The sequence below is a fragment of the Miscanthus floridulus genome, chromosome 1, assembly GCF_019320115.1.
Source record: "Miscanthus floridulus cultivar M001 chromosome 1, ASM1932011v1, whole genome shotgun sequence".
Lineage (NCBI taxonomy): Eukaryota > Viridiplantae > Streptophyta > Magnoliopsida > Poales > Poaceae > Miscanthus > Miscanthus floridulus.
The window spans coordinates 170,041,928-170,056,669 of record NC_089580.1 but is presented as its reverse complement, the minus strand read 5'-3'; the positions used below and the strand labels follow the sequence as shown (position 1 = coordinate 170,056,669).

The 14,742-nt window shown below is 46.1% G+C and overlaps 1 protein-coding gene across 1 annotated transcript; it reads right to left on the bottom strand.

The window, feature by feature from the left end:
* On the bottom strand, nucleotides 1–1,990 carry LOC136501907 (probable protein phosphatase 2C 30). Its single transcript, XM_066497430.1, has 3 exons — nucleotides 1,506–1,990; nucleotides 1,035–1,370; nucleotides 1–923 (listed from the first exon to the last, which is right to left on the bottom strand). The coding sequence occupies exons 1-3, from the start codon at nucleotides 1,827–1,829 to the stop codon at nucleotides 396–398; spliced, it is 1,188 nt and encodes a 395-aa protein (XP_066353527.1). The 5' UTR covers nucleotides 1,830–1,990; the 3' UTR covers nucleotides 1–395.
* Nucleotides 1,991–14,742: the final 12,752 nt, after the last annotated feature.

Here is a 14,742-nt window from a genome sequence, read left to right as displayed (position 1 = left end):
TAGTGAAAGGCGCACTGGACTATATTACAATTAACTCATTGCTCGGACGCTTGATAAAAGTTTCTTCAAACATCGGGAAGGCATGAGCTTTTCTTTTCTACTCCGTATTTGGAGAATTTGCTCGGGAAAGAAGAAAGGCGGGGCTGATCTGTCCGACCAGATCAGAAACGCCCCACCAAAAAAAATGCTAACGAAATAATCCTGCTGTACTACTGTATATAAAAGGAAGCAGTATGCAATTCTGCTAAGGATCTCACTGTTCTGTTCGATCTTTGCTTTGACATTTCGTTCAATGATTGCTCGGCCGAAGCGAATGTGAACTGGGCTCCCATTTGAATTTCCGGACGGCCAGGAAATCAATCAGCCAAGAACGGCTAGTCCGTTGGATCCGCCGATCACGATCTCGGGCGCCGCCTGAGGTTGACGACGACGACGCTGACGTTGTCCGCGCTCTGCCGCGCCAGCGCTAGCTTGGTCAGCAGGATGGCCGCCTCGGCGCACGCCCTGTCCTCGCCGCTCTCGCCGTCGTCGCTCTCGGACCCCGCGCCGTCGTTGGGCCCGGCCTCCTCGTCCCCGCTGCTGCTGCCGCTGCTCTGCCTGGGGCTCAGGTTGGAGGTCGGGCTCGACTGCTCCCCGCCGTGCGGGTGCGGCGCTCTGTTCCGGAGGCAGGTGCGCACGACCTTGCACGCCACCTCGTTGCTCACCACGTCCCACAGCCCGTCGCTGGCCAGGATCAGGAACTCGTCCTCGCCGTCCTTCCTCTCAACCACCCGCACCTCCGGGTCGGAGATCACGAACGGCTTCAGGTAGCTGTCACCAATGGCGCGGGACATGGCGAGCATGCCGAAGACGCGGGCGCCGTCCCAGAAGATGACGCGCCCTCCCGCTGCGTGGATCCGTTCCAGCTCGTCGGCGCGGTCAGCCTGCAACGTTTAATCATCACCCATACGAATTTGATTAGAAAACGCAGGTAGCAATAGCTCATCTCTCTACGAGACCGAGCCTGAAACATTTTTTCTCTCTGTTCGCAGTACCTTGTGGTCATCTGAGAGAGGGATCGCGGCGCCTGCGCTGCAGAGGACCGCACGGGAGTCGCCGCAGTTGGCGACAACGAGGTGGCGTGGCCCCACCACGGCGACGACGGCCGTGGAGCCCACGTGGTCGCACTTGGGAAGCTGCATCTCGCAGCGGCAGGTGGGCGCCGGGCCGGCGGTCTCCCTGGAGCCGACGGCCTCGGCGTCCATCCTCGAGTAGCTCTTCTCCATGACATCCCTCCACCGCGCCGGCTCGTCCGAAACCGAGGAGCCTGAGGCAGCGGTCGCCTCCTCGGCCACGATCTGGTGCATCCGCTGCCCGCAAGACGTCGCCACCTGCATGCACATGCAGCCAATCGGTAAACACTCGGCGAATCGAAAAAAAAAACCCAACTGCTCGGGCCATCACAGATCAGTCCAGTTCAGATGCCAAGAACTGAACTGTTTGAAGACGAATTGGCGGGCACTTACATGTGAGCAGCCGTGGCCGTCGAACACCCCGAAGAAGTGGTGGCCGTTGATGAACCCAAGGCGGGCGGTCACCGCGTCCTCCATGTCCCTCCGCCGCCCGCAGATCGACATCACGCCGTACCTCGGCGCCGGTGCCCTAACCGCGTCTTCCTCATCCGCCTCCAGCCTCCGCCTCTTCGCTGACGCCTCCTCGGCCACCACCCTGAGCCGCCGGATCTCCATCCTCCGCCGCCGCGCCGCGCGGCTGCCGGCGTCCCCGCCGACGCACTCCCCCTTCCGGTCCGCCGACCCCGCCGCCGCCACCTCACAGCAGATCTCGGCCATGAAACGAAGAACCGATGCCACCAAAGCTAGCTCTCCTGAAATCAAGTACGCGTTGCGCAGGCAAAGGCGAGGGGCTCAAGGAAGAAGAAATGGAGCCGCGGCTGCTGCTGCTTCTCTCGTTTTTTCCTTTCGCTAGTGGGATTTTGAGGCTTGAGTGCGAGAGGGGTGGGTTCCATGTGGTGCCCCGGGGATATATAAGGCAGGGAGGCCACGCGCCACGCGTCCGCCGGGCCGGCCGCCCGTACAGTTGTAAGTTGTCGAAGCCGTCGGATACGCCCCACGTGACGCGCGCCCGTGGCCGGTACGTGGCCCCGGGACGCGTGTCGACGCGTGGGCGCGTCCACCAGGCGCAAGTGAGCTGGGGCGCGCGGCCGCGTGCCACGAGTAAACGGAGCCGGGCCGGGTGGTTCGGACGGCCCGCCGCGGTGTTTGGTGTTCGCCGCGGGCGTTGCGGCTCACTCGAGGGTGGGGTGGGGTGGGGTGGGGTGGGCGTGGCACGTTGGTTCTGTGGGGATGGGGAGGCGGAGGGCCCGGTCTACGCGGTTGACCGAATTTTTTATTTTTTAGCTCTTTTTTCGAAAGTTTTTCACAAATAGATCCCTGACGTAAAGAATTCAGAAAATGAACCCTAGCTTGGCGCCACCGATGCTGGCGCCGAGCTCGGCGCCAGCGTCTCTGGCGCCGAGCCCCTGGGCTGAGGCAAACTTACATGGAAGGAAGCTCGGCGCCAGTCACTCTGGCGCCGAGCTCGACGCCGTAGATGCTGGCGCCGAGCTCGGCGCCGAGCATGCAGTATGACGTGCGTGAATAGCAAAGTACGACGTGCGTGATTTTACAGCAGAGGTCAGAGGGCCAGATTACGCTAGAGGGGGAGGAAGGAAAGGAAAGAAGAATCCGCTGGATCAGGGACATGCTGGATCGATTGATGCGCGAGCAGAAGTGGAATTTTTGTATTTTGGTCCCTTTTGAAAACATTTTAACCTAGCATGTTGCGGGTGTCGGGAGATCATTCAGAGCGGTAGAGACAATGCTACCGGAGGTAGTGCATGCCCGCTGCCTAGCCTGTTGCGGCAAGCCAAGGTAACGTCTCGGCGCCATAGGTCATGGCGCCGACCACTAAATTTAATCTAACACCCTAGTTTTACCGTGAGATGGATATATAAAATTTATATATCCATTTTGGCATGCTCGGCGCCAGCGTCTACGGCGCCGAGCTCGGCGCTAGAGTGACTAGCGCCGAGCTTCCTTCTATGTAAGTTTGCCCTAGTCCAGGAGCTCGGCGTCAACATTGGTGGCGCCGAGCTAGGGTCTATTTTTTGAATTCTTTCCGCCAGGAATGTATTTATATAAAACGTTGGAAAAAAGAGCTAAAAAATAAAAAATTCGGACGCGGTTGACGCCTTCCGTGGAGGGATAAGCGTGAGGTCGCAGGGGAGGCGCCAGGCGCGGGCGGTAGACACGTGGAGGCGGAGCGGCAAGGGTGGTGTACGGGCTACAGCTCCCTTCTCCGGCTCCGCCTCTCGTTGTCGTCCTTCCTGCTTAATGTACCAGCTCGAGTCTGTTGATTTTGGCATGTGCGTAAGGGGCGCGTTTGGTTTGTTGGCGAGCGCAGCCTGGCTCGCACGCCGCATGCAGGCCCGCTTCGGCCAGGCTACGGTGATACAGGTGCTGTTTGTTTGGATGCCTGGTTGAGCAGAGCCCGGCGACATGCTACGGTGATACAGGTGCTGTTTGTACACACCTGGATAGACTCGCTCTCTCTGGATTGAACCACGAGACGCGCGCTCAGGAGCCCGCGCCAGTCAGGCTGAGGAGAAACGGAAACGAATCTCGTTTCCCCCGAGCCAGGCCCGGCGGCACTTCTTGCATGCGGCCAGCCAGCCAGGCTCCAACGCTCCTCCGGCCAACCAAACGCTCCGACTCTACACCCCGCGATGCATGTTCGTTCGGAACCAACAAACCAAACGCGTAAATTTTCAAGGTGTTATCTTGCTTTAGTTTTGGCAGCAGGTTATTGCTTTTATTATGTCTCTGTAGCTGTAAATTGGCAGCTTGATTGCTGTACCGCTCTCTCTTTATGCTATTTTTAGTGGGTGACAGAAACTGGCAATTGAATACAGTCATGCGTCTCAAGCACTCGGTACTAACAACCTGTTGGGGCGTCCAAATGTGGGCAGCTCGCTCGTCTTTGGACACACCATGTAAAACTTGCTACCCTCTTAATGAAATACATGTGATGTGCGTGTTCGCGAAAAAAGTACTAAATATTCTACTAAACGTCATCATCTCTGCATGCGAATCATATGTGAATAATGTGATTTTGTGAAATGACATCAGCCGTGGCTCCAAACAAGTCCTTGTCCGATGACAGTGCCAGTATGCCATGTGTGCTAAAATCCGAACACGTACTTTAAACGCACACTAGCGCCCACAAGAAATAAGGCACTTAGTCGTAATCACGCGACGGGATACGTGTCAAGCCTTGATATTTGCTTGCTGTACCTGTACCGGAGAGCTAGATTTTTTTAGATAACGATAGGGTCCTACATACTGGGTGGACATGAAACAGGTACCACTGGAATCCAGATAGTTGTTAGTCAGAAATCTACAATCTTCCTAGATACGAATGCAGATTTAAAAAAATTTCAAATACGAATACAAAATGGACAGTCATATTTTAATTCGGATTATGATAACTGTCCCATTTACTATCAAGCATCTATCTTCTTATCGATAGTTTTGGAAGCAAATATTGGTCTTGTTTTTAAGTAGTACTTTTCAGTAAAGGAACTCACAACAAATCTAGCAGCCAAATTTCAGTGAAACAAACAGGTCCATTATTTTTCAATTAGATATTAAAGTATGTGTTTGTAACAATGCCGACAAAGATAGCTCATAAAAATAACACATTTATCAAATAATCATTTTAATAATTTAATATATAAAATAAATAATAAAATAATCATTTCGATTGCATATAGAGATATGACCAGTAAATAAATAATTTAATGTATATAAAATGCATAAAATATTAAAATATAAATTTATAACAACAAATATAAAATAAATAAAAATAGTACTAAAATCAAACTTAATATTTATATAGGAGTACCATACCTAATACCTTCCATCACAAAAGAATAGTGAGATTTTTATTATTTTTGCGATTGAGGGAGTATTAAAGACAAAAGTGATTATTCCAATCATTTTTTACTTCCCACGATAACCTCATGTCCTCCTTATCCCATGTGATTCGGACTTAACACACTAGTCATACGAGTTACAATAGTGTGCGTCTAATGAAGATGCAGAAGTTCAATTCCAATACATATTGGAATAGATAATACGATCGTTTAATAAATCTCCACGATGCAAATCGTTCCTGTGACCGCGTAATAAGATGTACATTATCTTACAATGTAAGAGCATGTTTGCCGGTTAGATTTTTAGGCCTTGTTTGGCCGGGCTCCCGACAGCTCCGGCGCCGACTAACCCCCCTACAATGAACACTGTAGCATCGGAGCTGGTTTCTCTCTCCACCTTTTTCCTTTCACTGTAGCATGTTTACTGTTTACGGAGCCAGTGAAGCTCGAATTTCTGGCTCCTCCGGCTCCGGTTCTGACACGCTACAGTGCATGAACAGTGTGGGGGAGCCGAAGCACCTCGGAGCCATACCAAACGGGGCCTTAATACCATTAGTGGTTAGGTATGCATACATATACTTTTAATGTACATCATTACATAATGTTAAAATTAAATATGATTAGCTATAAGAAATAACTTGTAAATAGTTTCAGCAGGTATTTTCTTCCTCACAGCGGATAGGAGAAAATAATGAGAAGTTGACTCAGATACATTCATTTTACTATCAATATAGAACCATATACAAATAAAAATATCTTATATCTATATCCATCTTAGATTAGATACACATTAGAACAAAATAGATAACATTTTGATGCCTCATCTCTTCAAGTACAAGCTGTAGTATCTGACCTTACGCATGGACACACACCTCACACACGTGTGCGAGGCAATAGGAAATTAATGAGAAGTTGACTCGGATACATTCATTTTACTATCAATATAGAACCATATACAAATAAAAGCATCTTATATCTATATCCATCTTAGATTAGATACATATTAGAACAAAATAGATAACATTTTGATGCCTCTATCTCTTAAAGTATAAGCTATAGTATCTGACGCACGGACACACACCTACGAGGCGATAGAAAATTATTTGCTTGCACGAAGCAAGCGGTGCAGAACCGGGGTGGGTTCGAACCCTGGCCGGCTAGGTCCCACCACTGGAGCTTTGCCACTACACTACTCGGAGGCCTGTATAGCACGCCCCCAAATCAAGAGCTTATACTGTTGCACTTCGGCTGAAGCCGGCCGACGAGCGATCCCAAGACGCATGCCAGGAGCCGTTTCAAGTATACAAGCCCCGTTTGGCCGGGCTCTGGCGGCTCCGGCTCCCGCCTATCGGCCGACACCCGGTTACTGTTCACCGAAGCCATTTTTCTCTCTCCTCCTTTCCTCTCTCACTGACACAACTGGAGCCGGAGAAGCTCGTTTTTCTGGCTCCGCGGCTCCGGCTCCTGTAGGCACCTGTCGGTCGCTGGGCGACCGACATCCGGCTATAGTGCAGGAGCCGGAGCCCGGCCAAACGGGGCCACAGTATATATACAACGGCGTTTTTTAACAACAACTTTTAATATATAACCTTAGAGCACGATACGGAGCACAGACAAGTAAAAGCTACTGATGATCTGCTTCTGTAGACATAGGTAATGCTTTCGTCGGGGGCGCAGGGCCCATCGAGACCACAGGGCCTACGAGAAGCGGACACGTCAGAAGCATCGAGGGCCCTCGTTCTCGCACTGCGATAGCACAGCCGGCGCTCCCCTCGACTATCTGATCGGCCTGTGTCTTCGAGGATAAGTAGTCTTGAGCCGGAGCAAGCGGTGCATAACCGGGGTGGGTTCAAACCCCGACCGGCCAGCTCCCACCGCTGGAGCTTTGCCACTGCGCTACTCGGAGGCCTGTATAGCACGCCCCCAAATCAAGAGATTATACTATTGCACTTCGGCTAAAGCCGGCCGACGAGCGATCCCGAGACGCATGCCACGAGCTGTTTCAAGTATACAGTATATATGTGACGGTGTTTTTTTACAACAACTTTTGATATATAACTTTAGAGCACGATACAAAGCACAGACAAGTAAAAGCTACTGATGATCTGTGAAAGCATCTAGGCCCCTAGTTGGGCTTCGGTGATTAATGACAATACAAGATTACTATAACTAACGTGTGTTTTGCAGAGGTAATTTAAGTTAGGTCATGGTAATAGAGATCAATTGGGCAATCGAGGTGGTCATGCCCCTACGATGGAAATCGTTTCGGTTTCAAAGGATGGACGACAAGGTTAAGGATGACTAGTTCTAAGTATCGATTGGAGTTGGAGAGACACTTAGAGTAGTTTAGGACTTTGTTTTTCCTTTGGCTGTACTATTAAGGGGGGTATGGACGGGTAGCTTGACCTAGGTGAGTCTAGTGAGTTAGGTGTGGTGCACACTTGTTAAAACTAGCGCTAGGTAGCTCCTACATATGCCTAAGATCCTTTGGAGCAAACTTCATTCATATATGATTGAGAGTTGGAAGTGAATGGAGGGTCAAGTATTGACCGGACGCTGGCTCCGGTGTGATCGAACGCTGGCCGCAGGGTCCGGTCAGTTCATTTGACCAAGGAGATTGCGTCTGGCATGACCGGACACTGAGTGGTCAAGTGACCGGATGCTGAGGTCTAGCGTCCGGTCAACTCCAGTAAGGTTCCAGAAGAGAAAATCTGCGACCGGACGCGTCCGGTCATTACTGATCGGACTCTGGGGGTTCAGCGTCCGGTCGAGTATAGTAAAGTTCTAGTGAGGGTTTAATACGACCGGACACGTTCGATTAGTGATGATCGGACACTGCCAGCGTCCGATCAATACTTAAACACTAGTGTGCTGGTTGAACTAACCAGAGCGTCTGGTCACCCCATAGAGGCACATAATGATTCATTTTTCAGCCTTTGTTATAAATAGAAGCTCCACTCGTGTGTGGAGTCACTTTTGCTCAATCCAACAGCTGAGAAACACGTTTGTGAGTGCCAAGAAGAGCAAGGTCCTAGTGAGGTGATTGAGATTTGAGAATCCAAGAGAGTAGCCTCATTAGTGAATCAAGAGTAGCAAAGTATGCATCCACCGTTCTCATTGGGCTTCGTGTGGTCAAGTGAGAGTTCGTGCTTGTTACTCTTGGTGATCGCCATCACCTAGATGGCTTGGTGGTGATTGGGAGCTTGGTGATCACCCGGCGGAGCTTGTGGGTGACCCAACTCAAGTTGTGAGCGGTTGTGGGTGATTCACCGCGACGGAGTGTCGAAGAATCAACCCATAGAGAGCACTTGATCCTTGCCGTGGATCAAGAGGAAGCTAAACCCTTGCGTGGGTGCTCCAACGAGGACTAGTGGAGAGTGGCGACTCTTCGATACCTCAGGCAAAACATCGCCGTGTTCCTCTCTCTCTCTATTTACTTTGAGCATTGCTTGAGCATTTACTTTGAGCAATTCAATACTTGTTTTTACATTCATAGAATTGCCATGCTAGAGTAAGTTTGGAACATAGGTTGCAAGTCCTTTGTGTGTTAGATTAATAGAAACACTTTTCTAGGCACAAGGGGTTAATTAGGGCTAACCGTAGGATTTAATTATTGCAAGCAAATTTAGAATTAGCCCAATTCACCCCTCTCTTAGGCATCTTGATCCTTTCAATTGGTATCGGAGCCCCTGTGCTCACATTTTTAAGCTTAATCGCTTAGAGCAAGATGTCTCACGGGGATGGACCTCCTCCTATCTTTGAGGAGATGACTTTCCATATTGGAAAATCCGTATGGAGGCGTATTTAGAAGCTCTAGACGTTGGTATACTTAGAGCCACCTCACAAGGCTTCCCAAAACCTCGAGATGCTACACACTTACAAGGCGATGAGGTTAATTATGAAAAGTGGAATGCAAAGGCTCGAAATACCATCTTTAGAGGCCTTTGCAAAAGATGTGTTCAACCGCGTAAGGAACCTACAAAGACGCCCATGCACTATGGTCGGACTTTTGTGCGCTCCATGAGGGAACCAAGAGTGAGCGTGAGGAACGCTATCATCTTGTAATTAAAAAGCTAAATTCATTTGAGATGCTTCCCAAAGAATGTGCTAATGAGATGTATTCACTGTTTGAATGTTCTTGTAGAGGAAGTCAATGGGCTTGGACTTACTAAAATGTCACCATCCGATGTTGTGAGAAAGATCTTGAGTGTCCTCCCCATTGACAAATATGGGCATATTTTGACCGTGTTACACCAAGGTGATCTTTTCACCGCTACACCGATACAAATCTTGGGAAAGATCAATACTCATGAGATGTACATGCACATCACGCCACAAGATGGCTCATCCTCTACCAAGAAGAAAGAGAAGGACATAGCATTCAAAGCTAGCCAAGAGAAGGGCAAAGCAAGACTTGAGTATGAGAGCTCAAGTGATGAAGAAGATGATGATGAAAATCTTGCTCTCATGGTGAGAAAAGCCACCAAGATGCTAAGAAGCTAAACAAGAGTGGCATCAAGTTTGACGACAAGAAGAAGTTCTTCACAAGCTCTAGAAGGAAGCCAATGTCCAAAATGGAATGCTTCAATTGTGGTGAACTTGGTCATCTAGCACACCAATGTACAAAGCCCAAGAAAGACAAGTTCAAGAACAAGGTCAAGGGCAAGAAAGATGACTCAAGCAATGAAGAAGAAGAAGAGAAGAAGAAGAACAAGCCATACAAGAAAAGAGATGGCAAAAAGAGGGACTTCCACAAGAAGAAGAAGAGTGGAAAGGCCTACATCAGTCGGTGATTGGCTCACGGATATTGATTCATCTAGTGGATCATCCGATGATGATAGTGAAAATGAGAAGGTGACTGCCATTGCTATTGATCTTTCATCTTCACCGCCACCATCGCCATCATCCTCTACACACCTATGCCTTATGGCCTAAGGGTGAATACAAGGTAACTAATAATGATGATAGTAGTGATGATGAGCAAGCTAGTGATGATGATAGCGATAGCGATGATGATGATTCACCTTCATATGATGATCTTGTCAAAATACTAAGACAATACACTAAGATCATTAGAAAGAGTAGAGCTAAAAATGAAAAGCTTGATGCTAAAAATGATTCACTCTTAGCAAAATGCGATACATTAGAAAAGGCTAATGTTGAGCTTAAAGAAACAAATGATGCTATATCATCCAAACTCAAGGAGCTCAAATCTTCTAAGAAAGAGCTTAAAGATAAACATGATAAACTTGAGTGGGTGCACAATGAGCTCATCACTAGCCACAACAAGCTAAAAGATGAATATACAACTCTAAAGATCAATTATGATACTCTTGTTATTGCTCAAGAATTTTTACCAAATGAGCCACATGATGCTACTAACCATGTTGTTAAGATTGATATAGCTACATCATGTGATGATTTAATTGATGAGAGCATTGAGCAAGGATCTAGTGGCAAAGGCAAGAAAGTGGTTGAGTGCAATGACTATGATGAATATGTCAAGCTCAAGAATGCAAATGAAAAGCTCATGAAAGATCTTAAAGAGATGAAAAGCCACAACACCATTGTGCTAGAAACTCTTGATCATGATGAAGAGTTGATCCTTGAGAATGAGAAGCTCAAAGAAGAGAACAAGAAGCTCAAGGAAGAGAAGAACAATGATGTTCTCAAGGAAGAGAACAAGAAGCTCAAGATAGAGAAAGAGCATCTCAAGATGGGATTGAGCAAGTTTGCAAGAGGCAAGCATCTCCAAAGTGAGCTACTCATGAACACCATCATGAAGATGGATAGAAGTGGCATTGGATATGTGGCGAGTGTAGAGAAGAAGAAGGCTCAAGTTTAACAACAACAATCAAAGCCAAAACCAAAGCCAAAGAGATGTTTTGAGTGTGGATAAGAAGGCCACTTTGCTCATGAGTGCCAAACTCCACCGCCACAACCCTTGCCCAAGCATGCTAGACCCTTTACCTTCAATGCTCACTACATGCTTAGAAAGAATTCTAGTGGAAAAATAAAAGTCATGTTCTTAGGACCCCCTAACAAGAATAGGCCTAAGAATATTTAGGTGGCTAAGTCACTTGTTGAGAAGGTGAAGGGCCCTCAACAAGTTTGGCTTCCTAAAGCTTGAATCTCTTGTGTGTAGGTGAACTACAAGACCGGTAGGAAGTCATTGGATTATTGATAGTGGTTGCACTCAACATATGACTGGTGATCCTCGTATGTTCACCTCACTAGATGAAGAGGTAGATGGACAAGAGAGAATAACATTTGGAGATAACTCAAAGGGCAAGGTTAAAGGATTGGGCAATGTGGCAATATCAAATGATCATTCCATCTCCAATGTGCTATATGTTGCTTCACTGAGTTTCAACTTGCTATCCGTTGGACAATTGTATGATCTTGGCTTCCAATGCTTGTTTACCGAGAAGGAAGTTGTTGTATCTAAGAAGTATGATGATCAAGTGATATTCAAAGGATTTAGATACAACAACCTATATCTAGTGGACTTCACCTTCGAAGATGCAAACTTAAAGACTTGCCTATTCACCAAAACAACACTTGGGTGGCTATGGCATAGAAGACTTGCTCATGTTGGCATGAGCTCACTCAAGAAGCTAATGAAGAATGAGTTGGTGAGAGGGTTGAAGGATGTGAAGTTTGAGAAGGACAAGCTTTGTAGTGCATGTCAAGCCGGCAAGCAAGTTGCAAATACTCATCCAACCAAAGCTTTCATGTCAACCACAAGAGTGCTAGAACTCCTTCACATGGATTTATTTGGACCAACAACATACAAGAGTTTGGGAGGAAATCTTTATTGTCTTGTGATTGTCGATGACTATTCAAGGTATACATGGGTATTCTTTCTTCATTACAAATCCGAAGTTGCATCTTGCTTCAAGAAGTTTGCCAAGAGAGCTCAAAATGAATTTGAAGTGAAGCTCAAAAAGATTAAAAGTGACAATGGGAAAGAATTTGACAACACAAACATAGAAGCCTATTGTGATGAAGTTGGAATCAAACATGAGGTCTCCGTAACATACACTCCTCAACAAAATGGTATAGTTGAGAGAAAGAATCGGACATTGATCACTCTTGCAAGAACAATGCTTGATGAGTACAACACCCCCGAAGCTCTATGGGTGGAAGCAAGTCAACACCGCATGCTATGCATCCAATCGCCTATTCCTTCAAAAGTTCCTTGGCAAGACACCTTATGAGTTGCTCAATGGGAAGAAGCCAGGACGTCTCCTTCTTTAGGGTGTTTGGTTGCAAATGCTACATCTACAAAAAGAGACAACACCTAGGGAAGTTCTAAAGACGTTGTGATATTGGTTTTCTTGTTGGTTACTCATCAAAGTCCAAAGCATATAGAGTATTTAATCATGCCACTTGGCTTGGTTGAAGAAATATATGATGTGGAATTTGATGAATCTAACGGCTCCCAAGGAGCACATGAGAATCTTGATGATGTAGGTGATGAACCATTGAGGGAGGCTACGAAGAATATTCTGGTGGAGAGACATCAAGCCAAAAGATGATGAAGATGATGTACAAGTCATTGATCAACCTTCTTCATCAAGTGTGCCACAAGATGGTGAAAAAGATGGGAGAGTAGAAAATAAAGATACTCATGTCTCCCATGAGCAAATGGTGGTACAAGCACAAGATGTTGATACTCCACAACTTTCTCCTCAAGTGGTCAATAGAAGAAATACACCTCTCCTACAAGATCATCCACAAGATCTCATCATAGGGAGTTCCATCAAAGGGTGTAATGACTCAATCTCAAAAACTTGCTTCATTTATTGCTCATCACTCTTTTGTCTCTTGCTATGAGCCTACCAAGATAGAAGAAGCTCTTAAAGATCTGGATTGGATCAATGCCATGCATGAAGAGTTGAATAACTTCACTCGCAATGAAGTTTGGACTCTTGAAGAGCGACCTAAAAGGTACAAGAGTCATTGGAACAAAGTGGGTGTTCCGCAACAAGCAAGATGATCAAGGTGTTGTTGTGAGGAACAAGGCAAGACTAGTTGAAAAATGGGTTCTCCCAAGTTGAAGGTTTGGATTTTGGAGAGACCTTTGCACTGGTTGTAAGATTAGAAGCCATCCGTATCCTACTTGCATATGCATCACATCATGAAATGAAACTATATCAAATGGATGTGAAAAGTGCATTTTTAAATGGCTTTATTAATGAACTAGTCTATATTGATCAACCTCCAGGATTTGAAGACCCTAGATATCCTAATCATGTTTATAGGTTGTCTAAGGCACTATATGGGCTTAAGCAAGCCCCAAGAGCTTGGTATGAGCACCTTCGGGACTTCCTCACTGAGAAGGGCTTCACCATTGGGAAGGTTGACACCACACTATTCACCAAGAAGCTTAATGGGCATATCTTCATTTGTCAAGTATATGTTGATGATATCATCTTTGAATCATCAAATGAAGACTCATGCAAAGAATTTGGTGAATTGATGTCAAAGGAGTTCGAGATGTCAATGATTAGGTGAGCTTACATTCTTTCTTGGTTTTCAAGTCAAGCAAATGAAAGAAGGCATTTTCATCTCTCAAGAGAAATACACAAAAGATCTTCTCAAGAGATTTCAAGATGGATGAATGTAAGCCAATCAAGACACCAATGCCTACCAATGGACATCTCGACCTAGATGAGGGAGGTAACCCAGTTAATCAAACTCTCTACCGTTTCATGATTGGTAGCTTGTTATATTTAACCGCATCTAGGCCTGACATCATGTTTAGTGTGTGTATGTGTGCTAGATTTTAAGCTAAACATAAGGAATCACATTTAATTGTCATAAAAAGAATCCTTAGGTATGTTAAGCACACACCAAGCATTGGCCTTTGGTATCCCAAAGGAGCTAGATTTGAATTAATTAGCTATTCTGATTCGGATTATGTCGGATGCAAAGTTGATAGAAAAAACACATCCGGAGGGTGCCATTTGCTTGGTAGATCACTTGTGTCTTGGTTCTCTAAGAAACAAAATAGTGTGGCTTTGTCCACCACCGAAGCAGAATACATTGCCATGGGTGCTTGTTGTGCACAAATACTTTACATGAAACAAACTTTGCTAAACTATGGTGTAGTTCTAGATAAAGTACCTCTTTTGTGTGATAATGAAAGTGCGGTAAAACTTGCAAATAATTCGGTTCAACACTCTCGCACCAAGCACATAGATATCCGCCATCACTTTCTAAGAGATCATGTTGCTAAAAATAATATATCACTAGAAGGTATAAGAACCGAAGATCAATTAGCGGATGTCTTCACTAAACCTCTAGATGAGGCTATATTTTGTAGATTGCGGAATGAGCTCAATGTACTTGATTTTAGTAACTTCACTAAAAGATGAGCTTGTGTTGTCCCTTGCATTCATTGTAATATACAACATGATTAATTTTTGGAAATGCATATAGGGCTTGTCTAACATGGTTAAGATAACCATCGAAAAGCGTGTGAAGAAGCTTAACCTTGGATCAAACTTGACAAGCAACTAGATTTACTTACAAGTATTGCATATGCATGGATGTTGTTTTGTCGTTTTGTTCCATTTGCCCTCTTATTGCCTATTTTCTTAAAAAGAATTATAGCCTAAGGCAAAATATTTTGAAAAATATGAGGGTTTGAGAGTGGTCACTCACATCAGTCCCAATTGGTGTTTATTTAAGTCTTATTCAGTTGGGACTTGATTAGGAACAGGCAGCGCGAAGGAACATTGAAGATTTGCTGGAAAAGAGTG

Coding starts and splice junctions, on each gene's coding strand:
- LOC136501907 (XM_066497430.1), bottom strand. CDS start 1,829: ATGGCCGAGATCTGCTGTGAGGTGGCGGCGGCGGGGTCGGCGGACCGG. Junction 1,371..1,505: donor ACGGCCACGGCTGCTCACAT/GTAAGTGCCCGC, acceptor ATGTGCATGCAG/GTGGCGACGTCTTGCGGGCA. Junction 924..1,034: donor CTCTCTCAGATGACCACAAG/GTACTGCGAACA, acceptor TAAACGTTGCAG/GCTGACCGCGCCGACGAGCT.